General features: G+C 37.0%; 1 protein-coding gene across 2 annotated transcripts in view; it reads right to left on the bottom strand.

Moving 5' to 3' along the window:
* The window catches only part of BABAM2 (BRISC and BRCA1 A complex member 2), a 171611-nt gene that overhangs the window by 141412 nt on the left and 8803 nt on the right, over positions 1 to 21396 (bottom strand). For both annotated transcript variants that reach the window (XM_048297468.1, XM_048297467.1), the window contains exon 3: positions 10362 to 10438. In XM_048297468.1, the coding sequence (XP_048153425.1) occupies positions 10362 to 10438 (77 nt within the window). The remainder of the gene's footprint in view (positions 1 to 10361; positions 10439 to 21396) is intronic.

The raw sequence follows: 21396 nt of genomic DNA, 5'->3' as shown, positions 1-21396 counted from the left end.
ACACAGCACAATGAAAAAGCCTGGCCTGTTACTTAGGCAGCCCAATGCTACTCCAAAGGAAAGGACTGTACCTGTGCTTTTGCCATGTTCCTGTGTGATGCTAAGTAACTCATTTAGCACACTTTTCACACTGCAGGTGCTAACTGCATGCTTTTCATTCTCTGCATTCCTGCTTTAACAGAGTTGGTGAAACAGAGTAGATAGATATATCTACAGCTCAGCTCACTTAGGAGCTGCACTCCAACTACACACATACTAAAAAAAGCTCCTTAGAATAAAAGAAGGATCAAAATAACAGTGTCTTTTTGGTGTTACACCTCCATATCTGATAAGTGAAAAACTATTACAGAACCTCACATCATGAGGCAGCTTCAAGACTCTGCTTGAGTAGTGAGATCGGCAATAAACCGTATCCACCTCTACGAGCTGCACAGGAAGGGGTGAACCTCAGGAAAGCTGTGGCAGTAGGTACAACATGGAGGTTCAAGTAGGTACAAACTCTTTCCTTTCACAGAGAGAACTCACAGCAGCTCCCATACATCAATGTATGCAGTGCTCAATACAACACTAAATGAAAGTTGGCATTATTAGTTTAACATGCTAGGTGGTAAACTTTAACAATTTGGGGTTCAGGTCAGCTGCATATGCCATGCAACCATTCCTGCTGGGGGATGGTACCCTCTCTCTGACCCCTCATGTGTGATGTGTGGTCACACTGAGGTCAGGTACATCATGTTGCAGCTGGACAAACCACTCTATTACCTACCTCACATGCTCATATTTGTTCTTTACCACCTTCTGTCAGACCCCTTCTTCCACTAAATATTAGTGGCATTATGAGTCCTTATCCACTGTGAGTGACCAACTATGCAAATATTTGGATTTTAAAAGTGTTCATGACCTACTGACACCAAAGAACTCTTCAGATACAATGGACAGAATCCAGAGTAAAAATTAACATTGTGATATTTGATTTTCTGTTACTCATAATTACTTATAATTGCTAAAATTGCTTCTACCTGTCCAAGGTAAACATGCCTCAAATCCAAATTCCCAAGTCCTTTTAATAAAAGTTACTTTGAGACCAAATATATCAATATTAATGCCAATGTGTATTTCAAGATTATTTTTCCTATAGTATATTCAATTTCCAAAAGGCCATATGTTATATAGCTACTTAGGTTCTCTAGGCTTCAAAATAAATAAAACTAGTATTTCAGTGCCTGTTAATTATACATTCACAAAACACTATTGCTGAGACCATACTCAAAACATTTTACAACCCCATGGAAACTAAAAATGATGCCGTTGTTCTTATGTTCTAACTAAACAGAAATGTATCATTTATGCTCTCCTTCTTACAGTACTATAGGTTTTTAGCCAAATGTAAACCCTAATTTATTGTGCTACAATCAAACCTCACACAGGCTGGCTGACAATTTAATAGAGACAAAGAAGTACAGAACAAAATGTTGTTTCCAGTTCAATGTTAACAGTTAGAAAAGAGCAGCAATTCTCTATCATCGGTGGCTTTCGTTCTGGAAGTTAAATACAGCATCTTACTATTAAAGATCCTGAGATTTGACCTTAGAACAAATTTTTAACATATTTAAAAATGAAAAAAGCATTCCCTCAGTCAAGTCTCATTCTATTAAGTTTTACTTCAGCCATGAATCCAAAGATATTCAGCTAGTTCCTAAAACAAAAGGAAAAAGAACCTTTTTTTAAACTGTATCAGACATCCATACACATCACCTCCAGTCTCTCCAACATTTCTGCTCCGTGCTCGCCCCTTCCATACAGTCTCACTTATGTCTTGCTTAATTTACATACTAGAGCAGAAAAGGTAACACCTTTGACTCTAAAAGGCTTAGGCACCAAGGAAGGAGTTTGCCCTATTCAGCTATGAGGATGAGCTATTTTCCTAAGTTCCACACTTGCAGCAAAAACACACCGTAACAAATCAGACTACAGATAAGAGAACCCATCCTAAATCTGAATTTTGTTCTTGTTAAATATCAAAAACCAGAGAAATTAAAACTGCAGTCAACAGTTTACTTGGCAGGACTATGATGCATAAATGAAAAATGCTTCATTACACTCAAATAAAAGGTATTTAAACAATCCCAACAGCCAATGCAAATCTGGTTTTACTTGACATAAATATTAACACTAGCCTCTGCAGTAAGCTTACAAAATATAAGGTGCTAAATATTTTGAATCACAAGCTAACAGTTTGTCTTGACCTACTAGAAAGAGCCATTTTTATAGCAAGTACTATCTTTAATGCTTACATGATGTTTTCTGTGGCTTACCCTCTTCAAATGTAATTGTGCTGGGGTAAAAAAAAATAACACTTTTAGCCACTAAAGTCATTTGCAAAATTTTTGTGCTTAGAGTTTGAGAATGGTTACCATTTTGACCTTGGAGGAAAAAAAACAATGAAAAAATCAATATAGGCCTGCATTCTCTACTCTTCTCACCAAAATGACATAAATACCCTTTTCCTTGCATCTCCAGCACGAGTTTCTAGTTTTGCATAAGTTTCAGTTATGTTGGCCCATATTCCCTCAACGGAGGCCAACTGCATGGTGCTCCACAGCACTACTGACCATGACCACTCCAGTGTAAGAGCAAGGCAAGCAAAACCTTCATTCAGACCATACTTATCTCGTTGCTGTAGATATACCAGCCAATAATTACTTTGATGGAATTACATTTCCAATTATCCTAAAATATTACTTTCTCTTCCTTTCTTTCTCCTCGGGCAAACAGCATTAAATGTTGAAATCTTTTACTTCACAGGACTTCAAAAGAAAAGTTCATATGCTCCCCACAGACAAAATGATAGAAACATTAATACTTAAGTCTGCAATTTCTTTTAAAACACACATGAGCTGTTCTTTTCTCATCTATCAAAATGAATATGCAAATCTAACAGAGGAATAAGAATTGACTACAACCAAGACAGGTGTTTCTCAGCAAGAAACAGAGAAGTTTCTGAAATCCCTACAATCACTTTCCACTGTCCTACCCAGTTTTTCCTCTCCTGGTAACTTCATTTTTGGGTTATTTTTCTTCTTTTTTAGACCATATTATGAATTTGGTAGTACTGAAAAATGTTATGCTAAGAGCGCCACAGCATCAACATCCCTGCTTAACCAACGGCAGCAAAATTAGGAAGCAGACTACCAGTTAACTTCCCAAATTCTACATTTGAAAGGATATCTATATGCTTCAGTTTCTTCTGTCACCAAGAATTTCTAAGTCAGCACTAAGTATGTGGAATAAACATGTGTGGCCACTGCAACCTAGAATAAGGCCAATTTGAATGGAATTTGTTATGAAGGAGATCAACCCGTTTGGCTTTTAAGAAATCCAAGTGCAACTTTATAATGAAATGCATTCACAGATAATAAGGAAGTTGCAGAAGCAAGAGACCAGACTTGTGCAGAATTAGTTCTGGGAAAATACAGAAAGTGCTCTTGTTGAGTATTAAAAAGAAAAAGCCAGTAGAATTATATTATTCATCAATCAAAATTCTAACCTGTTTTTTCTAGTAGCCATGCAAACTGTAGACAAGAACCACTACCACTGATCAGTCTCTTCTATAAACAAATCCTTACCTAAACCAGCTGGTTTTAATTGTCTTTACAGATACAAAAATAATCAGTTACTCACTACAACCAGCAACCAAGATACCAAGTCAGTGCAGTCAGCAGTATGAAAGGATTTAAATTAGCTAAATGCAGACCTGCCTGGAAACCTTGTCACTGGATTCCACCCTAAAGAATTTGCTCTGCAGGCTTTAAGTCAAATACAGTAATATAATACCTATAGAACCCATTTCTAATTGCTTGGCAAGAAAGATTAGTTCCTGAAATGACAATAAAACTTGTTAAATACAAAACTACTACTACTGAAAGAATATACATGAGTAATTCTATTGCACTGCTGTACTGCTGCTGACAGGCTATTCTCTCAAGTAAATGATGTTTTTGAGCTTAGTTTCTGGCTTGATGTGCGAATCAAGATATCCAGAAAGGGAAAGGCAGAAAAGCCAGCTTAAAGACTCAAAACCATCTCCTAATAGAAGGACAATTTGAAAAAAAAGATATTTGATTGTATTAGAAAAATCCAAACCAACTTCTCTGCACCTCTGTGACACTCCAGAAGAAATTCTAGCTACTCCACCAGTCACAAAGCTGTGAAAGACCCAGTCTCCACAAACTTGGTGCAGCTGATGAAAACAAGTTGTTTAGTGTCATTTGAGATGCCTCAGGGCACATTTACGGCAGCTGTGACACATGGTTTTCAGAGAGATCAGTGCCCTGTGGGTCAGAAGCTGAAAGGGCAAAGCAAGGTATTCTTGGGAACCTCAGAGTTAACACACCTATAGTGAGGCTAGTGAATCAAGTCCCACTTTTCCAAGAAAAGAAAAAAATCTATAGGAAGCATTTGAAGGATGTTAATTTGATTCTTGGAAAAAAGGTTGCAGATGTGGGTCTTTTTTTTTTAACTTCAACTGACAAATGCTGCTGTAGGAGAAAAAAAAAGCTGTAAGACTACAGAAAGTATATTGTTTTGTAAAGTGGGCAAACTTGCAAAAATGGAATAAAAATAAGTAAACTGGATCCCAAGCTGAGCAAGATGGCATCAAGACCATCTCGGAGCTCAGTAATTTGCACTTCTGTAGCTGGGCAACTGCTTTCTCAGAAACCTTAGGCCATCTGTTGGACTGAGGTTTTGGGAAATGACAAACCTGTAATAGAATGTAAGCTCCGTTACAAATCACATAAAATCAGTATAATGGGAATGTTAGACACAGGTGCTGATGTGTCTGTCATTCCATTTGATAAGTGGCTTTTGCCCGCGCTTGGAACAAAGGAACTCGGAGCACATGTCTTTGGGAGGGGGGATGGGAAGCTCAAAACAGGCAGCAACACCTTAGCACAAGAATTGAAGAGGACAAAGATGAGAACACCAGATAATTCAAGATGGGATAAGATACTGGTAGAAATTAAGGCCAGGCAACACTGGAGAAATTAAAACAGAGACACTGGGTAGATGAGAAAAGGAAAAGTGAAGACAAAGGATAAATAGACTCAAGCATATGGATTAGAGACCATTACCAGTATGTGCAGCCCAAACAGGTGAAAAAGGGGGAAAGAGCAAGGTGGGAAGACACTATGGTAATACCACTGGGGAGGCCTAACTTAAAACCTTCTAAACCTCTCTAAGTCCACACTTGTACATAGATACTTCTAAGGTCACTTCTCTTGATGAAGAAATACACTATCTAAGACTTAAAACTGCAAAATCTTCTGTAATTTACTTGCTCAAGAGAAGTCCAGAACATAAGAAAAAGTGAGCAAAAGTGAAAGTGATTATTTAAAACGGGAAAATATTGTTGTAAACTTTGTATTCAAAGAACAAATAAATATAGTGAAAAGATTAGACTCTCTCTTGACACTCTCATTAGGTACATTCATCACATAATGAACAGGTTATTGAGGGAAAAAGATTTATTACTTCTGCCACGTAAAGCCAGAGGCAGCCAAACTTTAGAAAACACATTGCCTGGAAAAATCTTTGGTATGTTGCATGACCCAGCAAAAAGACACTTATCACACAGGTAAGGATAACACCTAAGTATAATCTGAATTACAGCAACTGGAAAGTCCTTCCCGTTAAGAGCCTCAACTAAAACACAGCCTGTGTAAAATAACCTAATGGTGCACAAAACACTAACACATGCATTGTAGCAACATACTTATGTGAATCTTAAATCTTACAGTAACTTGAAAAATCATTTTTACAATTATTTATTGGCACAATAAAAAGTGTTTAGCGAATAACTTGGCAAAGCAGCCTTTAAAGGGGCAATAAGGAGGTCGGGTTGTTCTCTATACTTATCTTTTTGTTTGTTCTTAATTACTTCCTTAAAATAGAAAGCCACAAGAAGACTGGATGAACTTATGAAAGAGTTCCATCACAGGAATAAAAACAGAAGGAATTTTGTACCATGTTTTATGGGCAATATTCTTACACTAGTTAGGCAGCAAGAATGATTTCCTCTGCTAAGGCCCATAACTAAAAAGAGTAAGAAACTAACAAACAAAAATCAGAAGCAAAAAACGAAAAACTAAGCTTCAAATGAGACAAAGGAAATGTTCCTCAGGATCAAGGAAACCAAAGTGGTGGCAGTAGAACCCAGAGCTATAATCCACTCACATAAAAACAGTGAAAATCAGACAGAAGATGAAAATACTAGAGTTCAAGAGGCCACAGAGAACAGTAGCATTGCAAGGGCAACACATTGTTTAATCACTGTGAAATTCCAGATGACAGCACTCAAGGTCAGAGAGGGAAGGAGGCATCAGTGCCTGAAAAAGAAAATGTGAAGAGCAAAAGAAAAAAAAAAAAAAAAGTCAGATTCCCTAGCAAGCAGCAATGAAAGCTTGAGTGAAAAAGGAAAGCCAAACCCAAGATATTCCAAGGTTTTCTGGAACAAAACTGCAATTTGATTCTTAATGTCATATTTTAATTGTAAAGACTATTGCAGCTTATAACTCTGTTCATCCTGACAATTTCTGCTGATATCTGCCTTGATGTTTTATCAACTAAGACCAAAGTATCTGCAGGAGTTACAGAACACTTCACCTCAAAATACACAAATAGTTCCTCAGAAAGAATACTAAACTTTTCTAAGCAGATACTGCTGTTCAGTTAACAATAAAGGATACCTCTGCAAACCACACAAAGTAAGTTTTGTTCTAGGAACACAGATTCAGCCTCTTACAGGGTATTACAGACAGGCTTCCTGAAATTAAAACTCCAATTAAGAACTTTGGAAAACTCAAATACAGAGAAACGTATGGAGCTTAATGCAAAAACATTGAGTAGTGGATGAACTTATAAAAACAATATAGATGTCTCAGATTTCAACTGACAGTCTAGCAAGACTAGGCTCAAGTTTTCTAAGTATTCCCACCATGAAAACAAACAAAAAAATTACTTCCCTTACAGAAGAAAATAAAGCAAAAGTGCCTCCTTGAAAGCATCACTGGAAAATTTCTGAAGTGTGATGGAAGACAATTACTATGATAAACTATTTATCTTGAACATTGGCATAATATTTTCTCCTATATAAAATTGTGGGTATCTCCAAGGTCCCTGGCTGGAGCTGAGTAACTGTTCAGTGTAACATTCCAGCAGCTCTGCATACACACAAAAGTAAGGTGAACGACATCTTAAAAAACCCCATTAAACAAGCCATTCTTATGTCACAACATGTGTGCTCCTACCCAAGTTTACAAAACAATTCTTTTACACTACAGGTAGCTAGCCTTGCCTGCAAGTACACTTTCTCCTTTTTCAAGAAGCTGTGAACTTTCTGGTGTTTTGGAAAACAGGACTGCACTGTGCAGTTACACTTCCCTAAAGCTGCACACCAACAGTTTCCAACACACTGGGATTGCTACGAGGGTGCCTGTGCAGTGGCAGCAGTTATGATTGATGATATGCAAAGACCTAATCTGTTGCAAAGAGGATATAACACAAACCACAAAGGAACTACACACTTCAGCCTGTGTTTGGTACCACATCTGAAGCCCATACAGATCCTGAACACTTTTAGCCAATCTTTTCATTCTGGCAGATTTCGCAACTTTCCTTTGTAGAAAGACTCTGCCCTTGAAAGATAACATATCCAGCAACTGCTTCAACAAAGTATCTAAACATCTCCGTTTGCACACTATGGCTGTCTTCCCCTGACATCATTACAGATCTAAACACAAAATTATTAAAGCTTTCTTGAATCTGCTCATATCACTATTTATTCCACTCGCTGTGAGACTTAATGATTCACAGCATTTTCAAACACGTAACACTGAAATGTGGAGGATTATTAGAACTTGAATTCACAGCTGTTATTAGATACCTCTGAAAAAGATACACTTGTTTACACCATTTTCAGTTGTCTTGGGTAAAATACATAATACGGTTAAAATGTGTGGTTTGGGCTTTACAAAGCTGGAGAGAGCAGCAGCACTGTAGTTTTTTTGTTTAATTGCATATGTGACATAAAAAAAAAAAAGAACACTGGAGAAGAAACTCCAGATTTCTTGATACTGAAATGTAATGCATATTCCATAATCATATTTCTAGGTACTTGAACTGGACTACAGTCATTTAATATATTAATATAGTCTTTATGCCTGTGCACTTGCATATGGGATTTCAGTCTATCTATTTTCTTTTACGGATCAGGAACAACTTTAGCCTCTACTTGAAATAAGACATCTCTCAGAATGTACAAACATGGACCTGTACAAGAGAAGATGGTCCCATAGAACATGATACCACTCTATAAAGCATGTCATGCAGTGAAGCTTATTTTGACTGCATCTTGAACATAGTCGTCAAACAAGACTCAAGTGGAATCTACTACGCACTGCGGAACACATCAAAACTCAACAGGCTGAGTTTACTACACATTGTAACAATTTTTTAAATAGAAGTTCTACCTGGGAGGGCAGTCGGCTTCACACAATACAACCATGATTTACAAGAATTCTGAACAAATGCAGAGCCACTTCTTTTTTCTTAAAATAATTGCTAGCTAGGACTTAAATCTTCCAATTTTATTTTGTGAGAAAGAACAATTAGTAAGCCTCTTGAGCCATAATTTCACATATTTAGAAAAGTCAAAATAGCCGTAGTAGGCTGATACATGAGCCTGGCTCCTCTCTTGAACACATGAGTAAACTTCCAGATCAACTTCTGGGAAAGACAACTTTCCTTACAAGTGCCAAATGGAAGCTTTAGGGTACTTCTAGAATATAAGGAGTTTAATTGTGTTGATTTCTGGTCATAAAGAATAAGGACTTCCAGTGCATGTCATAATGTAAAAAGAACCCAAAAAACCCCCAAAAACTGCAGAAGGAATACAATAACATTCTTAATATTTAAAATGTCTTGGAGACCTACAGCATGTGTATGATGAACTAAATGGATACTATCAAAGCAGTGTTTTAAATGCTTACCATTTCTGTTCACACCAAGTACCTGCTCCTCCAGATAGCATTCTTTCACAGACTCTCAGGATAGCTAAGGCTGGACAGCACCACTGGAGACTGCCTAGTCTAACCCCTCAGCTCAGAGCAGGGTGGACAGAGGAGATTGCTAAGGGTCACGTCCAGCTGGGTTCTGAACAGCTCCAAGGATGGAGATACACAAACTACACAAGCTCTCAGCACAATCTGTTCCACTTTTTGACCATCCTTGCAAAATAATTTTTATTGCGTTTGAATGGAATTTTCTACATTTCAATTTGTGACCATTTTCCTTCAGTGACTGCCACTGAGATGAGCCAGGCTTCTTCATTTATCCCCATCAGATATTTATAAACATTGGTAGGATTTGCCCTGAGCTTTCTCTTATTAAGAAGCCACAGCTATTTTGGCCTCTCCTCATACAACAGATCCTCCAGCTCTTGATCATCTTTGTGGCCTTCTGCTGTACTCATTCCAATGTTCATATTGCTCTGGTAACAGACAGACCAGAACTGGACATAGTACTCTAGGTGTGGCTTTACCCGAGTTGCCCATAATCTATAAATGCCAAGCTTTGAATTTTACTTTATCTGAAATTCTTCATCCTCTTTCATTTTCCACTTGTTAGAGATAAAAAACAACACAATCATTTTTCAGCAGCTCAAGTGTTTAGAAAATGTTACCTTCTAAAAATATACAAAAGCAAATTTTATTCTAATCCTTTGAAACAAAACACCAACTAAGACAAACAGAACACATACTAAGAATGGGCAAATGAACTAGCTGTCTACAGGTCCTCTAAGCATAAAGATGATTTAAGAATACCACTAAATCAGAAAATTCAAATTCACATTTCTCTAATCTGGTCAATTATACCAGTCATTGTTTAAAGATACCCAATAAAACAGCAGACTGACATATTTTATTGGAGCTTCATAAAGAAATACTCCTAAAAGAGACAGAAAGAAACAACACAAAACATATACAATTTAAAAATGAATCTAAAAATGGTCATGAGATTGTACTAGTCATAACATTTTATTAGAAGTACCAGGAGGATAGGTTGTGACTTTTGGCTTTTAGAACTAATTTTTCAAAACTGTAGTCTCACAGAAGCCTTTAAACTTATCTTAAATATTACATATTCTTGATAGTTGTGTGTTCTTGGAACTGAAGCTTTAAGAGAAAATAACAAACACATCTATCTCAAAACTCATAAAGTTAGACAGACACACTGGAAAATTAGTGAGACACAGAACAGTGAAAGAAAAGCTAAGATGCAGCTGCAAGATTTTTTTAACTTACATTTGAGTGTTTCTCCTGCATAAGGGATATGTAGTTTAAAACGATCACAGCTTGGTCCAGGGGTCAAGGATGTGCAGCTAAAAATGAAGATAAGAGAAGAAAGAATGTGCTAAGCAGTTACAGATGGTAGCAAACACTAACATTATTCTACAGGATACAAATGACTAATAGTAAAGATATTGTGACTACTACAAATACTCATCCTTATGAATCTGAGGAAGAAGAAAAAGTGGGAAAGATGCAGGACGCCCATTCTCTTTTGATCAGCAGTTCCCATAATAGCATAAGAAATGTTAGGATTTGTGCCAACTCTCTCCCATTTTGTAAAGAAAACATACATGCAAAATGCTCTGGTCTGAGTGTGTAATCAGAATGCTATCAATTAGTCAGTCAATGCCATCAAGTTCTCTGCTTTGTATACAATTTTGCAAGTCATAACTCTGTATGTCACAGCAACATGGTTACCTGCTCCCTATCCCTGCCACCCATATAACTGGGATCAATCTTAATTTTAAGCCACCAACATTTATTAATTTTTTACCTATTATAACATTAATGTTTTCCCTTGTGGAAAAGTCTCACAGTAGTCTTCAAGCAGGCAAATTTCACAATCAGCTGTCTGAGGCTGTAACAACTGAGCACATATGTTCTTGGTCTGTGACTCTCCTGTTTATGTGGAGCACTGGGACAGCAGCCGGGCCTCATGGTGGTAAGTGAGCATTTAATGAATAGAAAAGTCACTGGAAAACTGTTTAGTGCCTAGGCCAGAGATGACCAACTTTTTCATAGCTTTTAAGTCATAGACCAAAATTTGCAAATAACAAATCCCAAAATCTCAGCTGTAAAAAGAGAAACAGGGATACACATTGTTTCACTGGCAGGAATGGTATCTCTGCTGTGGGCTGCTGGGCATCTGACGAGTCCCAGGAGCAAAAATACTGTTCATTGCTTTATGTTTCTAGGGATCTTGAGAACCCTGAAATCTTCTCGCCAGCCTAATATAATTGAGAATTGTTCATAGCCCCAGCACAATTGTTGCAGGCCACCTAAAGATCAAAGCCATACTGGTCAACTGTAAGAAAAAGTGAGTAGATAAGAAGGTAGACAAAGGTAAAATAACTTGCCTAAACTTATATATCAGGTCACTGGAAGAGCTCTAATACATATCACTGACAACGTATTGAAACAAAACTAACATTTTCTGGGCTATACACATAGCCAAAAGCAGAAAGATGGGTAGGCCAGAAAATTTTTAAGAATTCTGATCCTACCTTATTGGAAACAACATGGTAACTCCCACAGCTCTGTCACCCTGCACAAGAGGGATCATGGCAAATGGAACAATCTTAATTCTCACTCACATACTCAAAACAGTTCAGAGAGCCATGTCTCTCAGGTGCTGGCTCTACAGTCTCTTTTCCTATTTCCACTTGCAAGTTATGGAAACCATATGCACTAACTTCAGACTGTTTATATTCAGTGAGCTACAGTCAAATTTGTGCCTGCATGTAGCTTCCTCAAAAAGTAGCAACCCTGAAACTACAGATCAATTAACTTAAATGAAGTTTCCACAAAAATACTAGAAAACATAAGCAAACTGCTTATGTGCACCTAGAATCTAAGACAGATACAATTAAAAGTCACATGCAGTTAACAGCCTGCACTGATTCAGCAAAAATACACCATATTTTTTCAGTATCACTACAGAAATTAGATAACTGCCCTTTCAAACCAAAAGGAAGAAACTCATGTCCTATCTCTGCTTTAGAAAGGTTTTTGCAACATCTTGTGAGAGCAGCATGCGAACAATCTAGAAAGACAGAATTTAGATAGAAGTCCTATCAGATATGTGCAGACTTGAATGGAAAGCAAGTTCCAAAAAAAGATTAGTTCACATCTTACTTCATCCAGGAAGAATGCCCTGAGTTGGTTCTCTTCTGCTGGAATAATACTTCACATTTTATTGAAAGACTGATGATGGAAAAAAAATGATGCTTGGTGAAACCTGCTGATGATGCAAATGTGAAAGGGAATACAACATGTTGGACAATACAACCAAAGATGAAATACGTTTTGATTTCATGGTTGTACTACTTATTTTTAAATTTCATCCAGGCAGGGCTTATTAAGAAAAGTGAGCATCACCAGCCTCCCTGGGAATAAAATCAACTTAAGAATATGAAAGATTGGATCCGTAGTGCAATAGAAACAAGAGAATATAATTTTTTTCCAAGCTGCACTTCTTTAGTAGGTGAGAACAGCAAAATGGGAGTGCCCACTGTAAGGGTGTTTGAATGGCCGTGGATGAATTTAACAGCTGTACTGATATTATTGTCTACTTCCAAATAATTTCTATGGCTTACAACAGATGTAAGGCCAATCCTAGGAAGCATACTGAAAAAAAAAACCCAGAAAACCCTGCAACATAAAATATCTTTTTCAAGTTCTAAAATATCTCTGCAACATCATTTAATATTTAACGAAAATTTCTTTCAAAGTATCACAGGTCACAATCTGAGACATTTCTCTAATACCATAAAAATTACACTATCGTTAGCTTTTCAACAGACACAAAAATTTCTGATCCCGCAAATACCCTACAATCTTTTCTTTTAGCACAATGGGCCATTTGGAAATACTTAAGGAAAATATAATATTCTTTAACATTAAAATAAAAGCCTGATTTAATGGTAAATGTCCCTAAAAGCAATACTAAGTACTTTCCTATATTATTGGAGTGCACTAGAGATGTTTTTAATTTTACTGGTCTAGAAATGATAAAAAGTGACAGTGTTAACATTTTTTTCCCCCAGATTGCTCTGGCTGGGCTGCACAAGAGACTTCAATAACTGAAACAGGCTGAGCAACCAAGCAGAAATCTTATATGCATCCATTTGAAAGGAGGCAGTTTCTTTTTAGAATAAACAGCAAAGGAACAAAACTCCTAAGGCAAATCAAAACTTTGGTACATGTAAGAGTCTATGTGTGACCTTATTTCAACAGAAACCCCAAGTAATGGCCTGGCTATGGACATTATCTCCTGCTTGAATTTCCTTAACACACAGAACCTCTTAAAGTTATATACATGTCAGACCCTGACACATGACCTCTGTCTTCCCCAAAACGTAAGAGTTTTGTTTTTTGGAAATGTGATCCTTGTCCTTAATGTGGTCCACACAAAAGTCACACTTGAAAGGGAATTACTTGTAAAGAAGTCTGTTTAAGATTATTTGTTGTCCTTTCTTTACAGGGGACTGACATACAGAACAATAAACCTGGTGTCGAAAACTAATTTCATAAGCTGACTCTATCTCATGATATATGGGTGTGCTATCTCCCTCTTTATTCCTGGAAAAATATTACACTGGCTTGCATATATTAATCTAAGTAATCAATATTTTATATAGGAAAGCCACTGAAGCAAGAATTAATGCTCTGGTGCTCAGAGCAGTGATACATCTTAGTCTTCATGAGATGATTAATGCTATACCACAAGATCTCCCACAATGGTTTCCCTACAAAAATATCAAAGAATCATCCACTTGAAAAGTTTCCGGGAGCAAGGAATATCGTTAAGTGTATTGCTTAAAATCATATTGCCCTGTTCAAGGGGGCTGTGCTGAGACTTATGGGTGGAAATTGGTAGATGGAACTGAGTATACAGCAACCACAGCTGAATACAGCTTGTTCCCTTTCGCAGCAGATTTTAGCTAAGTTCCTTGAGCAAATGCAGCAGATTAACTTGAGCTGAGATACATGACATCCTTATGAAGTAAGTATTCCAAGTAGGAGACAAGTAGAACATTCCTTCACTGAGTGTTTGATGCACCTTACAGATTGCCTGTGAGTATTGGGAAAAGGCTTATTTCACAGTTAATACAATACACATAAACTAAACTGTTCTTATTCAAAGTCACTGTTAGCACCAGATGTTTCGTTATAAGTGTTCAGAATTCTTTACCAGTCACAAAAAGAAACAAAAAAGGTTATCCAAACAAAACAACAACAACAATAATAACAACAAAACAAACCAGGAAAGTCACTCAGTTTTGCTGCTTGGAATAAGGCCTCAGTCTATAACAATAGGTATAGTACAATGTATTTTTCTGCAAATTGATCCTTCTCCCCAGAGAATTCTAAAAGCCTTTAAGAATGCAGTTCTGCTTGAGTTTAACAGCAACGTTTCCTCTTATACCAATGTATTTGTGATTGGCTGTATTGTTGAATTGAGACTTCTTCTGTTTTGTTTAAGCTAAAAAAACCCCCCATTTTGATACTTTACAAAATTGAAGCCACAATGATATGGAGGACTCAGATAACCCTAGATTTCAACAACATCTTCCCATCAACTAGTTTTTTAAAACCATCACCTGAAAGCATTCCCAAGAGAAGCAGTTTTAAATTACTTGCGCTCTGGTAAGATCTTATCCAAAATTATGTTCTGTGACAGCTGATGGGATCGCAATGAAACAAAAGCACAAGTGTTTATCACCTTAATCCTTGAAGTCAGGAGATGAATGGTTATTCTATCCAAAGACCTTAAAAAAACCCACGAAAACCCAAACCCATCAAGAGCTCTCTTCAAACCCACTACTTCTTATCCCAAAATTCCAGTCAGAGGTTTGTTTTTTATGCCGCTCCTAAAATCTCCTGCTTAGAACCATATTAGCAAACATCCAGAATTGCCAACAGAAGTCTAATAGCTCTACAGGAAAAGGAGTAATCTCCTTTTTATTTCTTCTTTTTTTAATATGTGGTATAGGTGTAAGCCCAAATAGTCATGTCAGATTTATCTGATGACTATCAAATTTACAGATTAAAAACTATGCAACGCCTTTAGTCACTCTTCCTTCATAGATCACACAGAAGCTTTACTGCCTTTACTGTCAGAAGACAAATCATCAGTGAATTTTACTGTACAATAGCAAAGTCAAATTAGACGAAGAATTTTAGCCTCTATAATTTCAGGAACCTAATATTGCCACTGCCTAACTTGAATAGTAAGAGATGCAAAAGCTTCTTTAATCTCATGATGCTTAGGCTGCTACACTCGCTGTTCTTGAGGATCAGCACTTCTTTGGAAAACAGACAACTGTTTTTTGCTCACCAGACTCCTGGCGCAAAAGCCAAGAAAACTTCACACTCCATTAAAGACACCTCGATGGAGAACACTGCTAAAAACCAACCAACACACACAAAGAAAAAGCAACACCACAGAGTCAGTTCTGAGCACTGGCTGTATTCCCAACCCTTCCCACTACACCTAGGATATGCTTCCTACTGTTCCTATATGTGTCCTATAAAGATACTGTTATGGGGAAAAGAGGTCAAGTTACTTTCATAATACAAGAGGCTAAGAATGAATATTATTTTAGGAATGATGAGACACAGTTCAATCAGAGTTCCAGAGGCTGAAGGTTTTGCCAGCAAGAGTCAAATACAGTTAAGAAGCAAAGACAATTTGATTGTTTGTTACTAATAAGAGGCAGCAAACTCAAAATTCCACCCAAAACTTTTATATGGCATTTGCTAAGAAAAGCACCTCAGTGTTCAATTCCAGTAGAACAGCCTTTGTCGATACCTTCAGATTCTTATTTCCTCCAATTTTTGTAGATGGAAATCTGCTCCAGTGTTCCTTGAAGACACAGTATTTAATCCCACTTAATTTAGAATTAATTGCAGAATTCACAACAGATGGGTATACCATGTACAGAGGCATGATAATAATTCAAGTGTGTGGAGGGTGGAGGTGAATAGAAGGAAGGCCAGCAGGTGACAGGTTTTTTGCAAGGAACAGGAAACAGAAAAATGGTGAAAATCACATTTTAGAGCATTGACACTGATGACAAAACCCTGTATCAGGTGGTAGCTCCCTGCAGCACCCCACAAAGCTTTACAAGCTCCTACACAGTATTTAGAGTATTGAGCAGCTGCTCTTGAAAACAAACAGATCCAACCAATATTCTATCAATCAGGCAAAATTTGAAATGGGAAAAAGATGGTCTAGTCAACCAATTTCCATCTTCAGTTTCCCTTCTATATAGACATATGTATTACACATATGAGAGAGAGAGAGGGACTTGGACTGAAAAGACACACACCACTGCTTTTGGGAAATTAAAACCCAGTTAAATTTAATCACTACTTTAATGCATCTCTTAATTAAAATATTAAAATCTGAAAGTCAACTGATAATTATTAAAAAAAACTTCCCAGTAGATAAACCCACGGATCTCAGGAAACTCATTTGTACCCTATCTGGTTTCTTCAAACTTTGTATAAAATTAAACTATAGACAAAGACTACTTCTGGTATTGCAATACAGATGATGATGCTGTTTTTGAATCCTGATAGTATAGGTGATATTCCACTATTGCAACAGCATTTCAAACCACAGTTATCATCTGAGAAATTCCAAGGTGTCTCCAGATATGTCAACTATATCCTCAATATAACCTTCATCTACTGTAAATGCTGATTTTCCTATACATATATTTATGTTTTCTTTTAAGAAGTTCATCACACTAACTGGAACTTTTAGAAAGCAGTGGGATGTGAGGCAGAACATATATACCAGAAAAACAAACCCTACTTCCCTTCTGCACCTATAGGGAGATTTGCATTTTTTAAAAGTAAAGTTCAAATAACTATTTAAAATCCATTCAGCTGCCAGCAACCTGCTTTCACTAGAAACACTACAGAAAAGCATCTTATGACTATTTTAGTAAAACAAATACAGCACTTGTATATTAACAGAAAATGTAGTTTTTCTTAATATGAGTGAGGGTTTGCCAAAGCAGATGTTGCAGGTGGGGAGAGCTCTGGGACTTCTAGAACTACAAATGTCCTTCACAGCTGCCTGAGTCTTGCGGCAAGAGTTCTGCAGTTGCCAAAATATGGCTGCCTCTGCTGGAGGGAGATGTGCAGCCCAGCTTCTATGAGGGAAACAGAGGAAGCACACCTATATACACATTTTGAAATAATCTCAGAGAATTTCTACATTAAATTAAAACACATATAAACTTCACATGATTCTGGTGGCTTTTTAGCACCAAGCTCCCTGTTCATTTAGCCTAGTATGGCTGGGTTTAGAACAGCTCCTTTCCAGTCACCATAGCAGGACAGGTTGGAAGGGGCTACCACAAAAAAAGAAACGTGAAGTACCACATCCACTGTACTTGCAAGTGGGCTTGAAAGAAAAGCTCTGAAGAACAAACTATCTCAAAAGTTTCCATTCACAAAATCTCTTTAGTTTAGGGTGGGAGATGATTATTATTTGGTCTCAGGGAGCTAATTATGATACTAATTTAAAAAAATAATTAAGCATTGACGAAGTTTTCAACAAAACATTTTGCAAACATGCTTTAGAAACACTGATAATCAAACTGATTTCCTTTGTAAGCAAGATCTTTTATACTCTGGTAATTGCATGTAATTCTTTTTAAAGACCACACATGGCACACACGCCTCAAAAGAATGAAACAGAAACAGAAAATGGAAATTTTACTGAGGGAATGATCAAAAATTGAACAGAAATAAAGACAATTGCAATGGGATAACACTAATAACACAGTAGGTTTAGGTAAATACACTAGTGAATTCGCAATATCATAAACTGTCACATGTTCATGCAAGGAAAAGGCACTACTTCATTATACTTTAAGACCAGCTGTACCCCAAATCCTTGGATCTCATAAGCAAATTTTTAGCAAAGAGTATGAGGGAGTGGCAGATGCATCCTTTGGATTTACTTCATCTCCCTCCCCTCTTGACACATTCAAACCATGTTTCAGATTTTCACAGCTACCATTCAATTATCTATTACTTTGCAATGAGTTACAACCTAATAATGTGTCACATGTTTCAATTCTGCTGTTCACTGAACTCCATTTCTGGAGAAAGAAAAACAGAATCAGACAGGGAACATTTTTACTTTTAGATTACTCTAAAAGAGAACCATTCTTCACCAAGTATGAAATTACAGTCAACCACCTGGAGTTTCATATCCTTCCAGTGTTCACAGAAAAAGCATACTCACAGCAAATCACAAAAGTTGAGCTATTATAAACATCAGCTTTCTTAAGTCATGTAGCATTGCTCACAATATTGGCAGTAGTAGCCATAAAGACTCCCAATCCTTTTTCTAAGTAATTTATTTCATACCATAGAAGTGTTTATTTTATTGCAAAATGCAATGAATTGGTATCAGGGAAAAACTTCAAGGACTAAAATCATAGGCCATGTTTATATATTTTCCCCCTTTAACAAAACTAAACAACAAATAGGGGATTGCCCTGCCCAGGATGGGGGGGTTGGAACTACATGATCTTTAAGGTCCCTTCTAAGCCAAACCATTCTATGATTCTATGAATATTAGGAGGGATCCAGTGATCCTATGTCTTTCATATTTCCTTTTCAAAGTGTTCTTCTAATTGCAGAGTTTTAGATCTTTTTGATCACAGATACCTATATTAGTTGATTTCCTAATTCATAGACTCTCAGAAGAAATTTATGTTAATACAACAATGATGAATTCAATTCTTTGGATGTGAAAGTTACGTCAAGCAAGGATCACCACATTTAGAACATAAATCCACAGTCTGCAGTATTCAAAACGGCAACTTCAAATTATGTATATTTATATAAAGTATTACAAGGCTGGAGACACAGAAGAAAGCCTATGAAAAGATAACATCTAAATAAAAGTGTCAGTAGTTCTCCTCTTTCTAGCATTATTTTAGATTAATTACAACATTAAAGATATGCAGTAGACTAAAAAGAGCAGAAGGAAAAGGAAATTCACAGGTAAAATTACACCAGGCCACCCTGTGGAACCGCACCTGCAGAAAGCAAGCCCCACATCACCGCATGTTACATTTTCTCCAGAAGTCGTGCTCTGGAACCCCTAAGCTCACCTTGTCTTTCTCTAACTTCTCATTCTCACATTAATTCTCACAGTTCACAGCCACCTCAACAGTGCTACTACTGTTTTCAAGATTACACCATAAAACATAAAATTACGCATCACTCTTCCCATGGTCCCATCTAACTACACCTAAAGAAAGGAGGTGCATGTACATTTTTCTTGATGGCGGTCCAAAAAATCCTCTTCTTCCCTGCAAATGCTTGTCCTTGCCTTCACAGTCTAGTTTACTGTTTTCTCCCAGCATCATGTCTTATCAGCCTCACAGGCACAGAAAACTACACAGGACCTCCTGCAATGACAAGACTATTTATAAGCACAGCACCTTCAGATCCCAGTGAAAAGAGGGTCCAGTCTGCCCTAAGTTCTTGTAAGTCTGAGTCCCCAGCCCACCAGAGATGCCTTGACCTGTCTTTATGCCACTTCCAATACCTCCCCTACACCCCTAAGTTCTTCCCTTTTCTGCATCTATCTATTAAAACTGAATTTTGCCTATGTGCAACAGGTTAAAACTAAAACAATGAAAGACAGGTACATGGAAGAAACTACACCACTAGAAATCTCTAAGGAAATTATTCCTTCTAAGTGTCTTCACTGTCTGTTTGCAGTTGGCCTGAAACCATATCACTTCTATAGGATTTAAGTTAAGGCTTATGACTAACACTCATGGCAGCCTGGAAAACAGGACAGATAATCAACATCTATTAGTTCAAAAATTCTCAGTACAGAAGAGTTCTTAACAAAGAACATGAAACAATGTTTCACTCACACCACCAAACCCCGCCTCCCTCCCCCCCGCTGTGGGTGAAGCGCACAAAAAACTCACAAATGTTTACTGAAGAGACTGAAACTAACATTCTAGAGGAAGAAGGGGTAGAAAAGAGAGAAAGAAATAATATAAATCGGGAGACATTTCGAAAGGTCCCTGGTAGCCCTAACTATAAACAAGACCAATCTAATCAGGTTTTTCTAGTGAAAAAATAACTGACCATCCAAAACAGATCAACCATTACTCTGTCGTATTTTTGGTTTAAAGATATTATTTCAGCAATGCATACAGTGATGCACAGGAATCTGGGGTTGAGTTTTTTAGGCAATATAAGTTTAGAGGGCTTTATATTGGGCTTATTTTTTTGCTCTCTTTCCCATAATACGTATTGGTACTACATCATATGATGCTCTCTTTACACAGAAAAGAAACACTTGTATCAAGTTTCTTCTCATTTTTATTAAATAATAGAAGTGATAAATATGGCATTTATCTTTTTCAAGGTCAAACAAGAGGAAGCTACTCACTGTCCCCATCTAAAAATACCAGTAAAGACATATTGTGTAGTTATTTAAACTGAAAAAATCTCAGGAAAATGCATACAGTCTTTTAAATGAGAGCCCAAGTTACTGCAATTATCTAGGGCTACCTTCACTTTTTAAAATCCTTTCTTTCCTCATAGCACTTGAAACTGACAAACACACTCTTTCTTTATTCTGAACTTCAAGCACCTTGTTTAAAACTGGTGTAAAAAGAATGCCAAACTTTGTGGAGAATATTTACAAAACCATTGCCAAATGTACGCCCTGCACTTAGATCTTCTACCAGACAGACATTTTGCCTTTGTTTTTTCATCATTCAGAACCAAATGCAGGGCAGTGCAACCTTGGAGACAAGTAAAGTCTTTTTTAACCAGCACAGAAAAACTGCTGTTCACAGTTCCAAGTGCTGCTCCACAGCACCAATTCTATCAAACTGTCCCATCAGAGCTTCAGTCTTTTACATTTTACTTGAGCGACAACAAACTTCTAGTAGTAAGATTCTTAGCAGTGAAGAAATGTATTTGTCATCAGAAACTGGAATGAAACAACTTACTTTGTGAAAAGGTAATAGTTCAAGACTTGTCCAATATAGCAGTAAAGGACTCGTAAGACCACACCTCTCCTAGAAACTGCCACATCCTTTCAAGTACACATTTTACACAAAACATAGCTATTTTGAAAAACAGCTTTTCATAGTACTTGTGTTCAGAAGAGTCAGATTCATTAAACTTTATACATAAACAAAATGTAAACACATGTTAAAAAAATTACCTACAGACACCAATGTGAATGATGGATATG

Source organism: Corvus hawaiiensis, chromosome 3 (genome assembly GCF_020740725.1).
Source record: "Corvus hawaiiensis isolate bCorHaw1 chromosome 3, bCorHaw1.pri.cur, whole genome shotgun sequence".
In the NCBI taxonomy this organism is placed as follows: domain Eukaryota; kingdom Metazoa; phylum Chordata; class Aves; order Passeriformes; family Corvidae; genus Corvus; species Corvus hawaiiensis.
The sequence above is the reverse complement of the archived record's forward strand: the minus strand, read 5'-3'. Positions and strand labels throughout refer to the sequence as shown.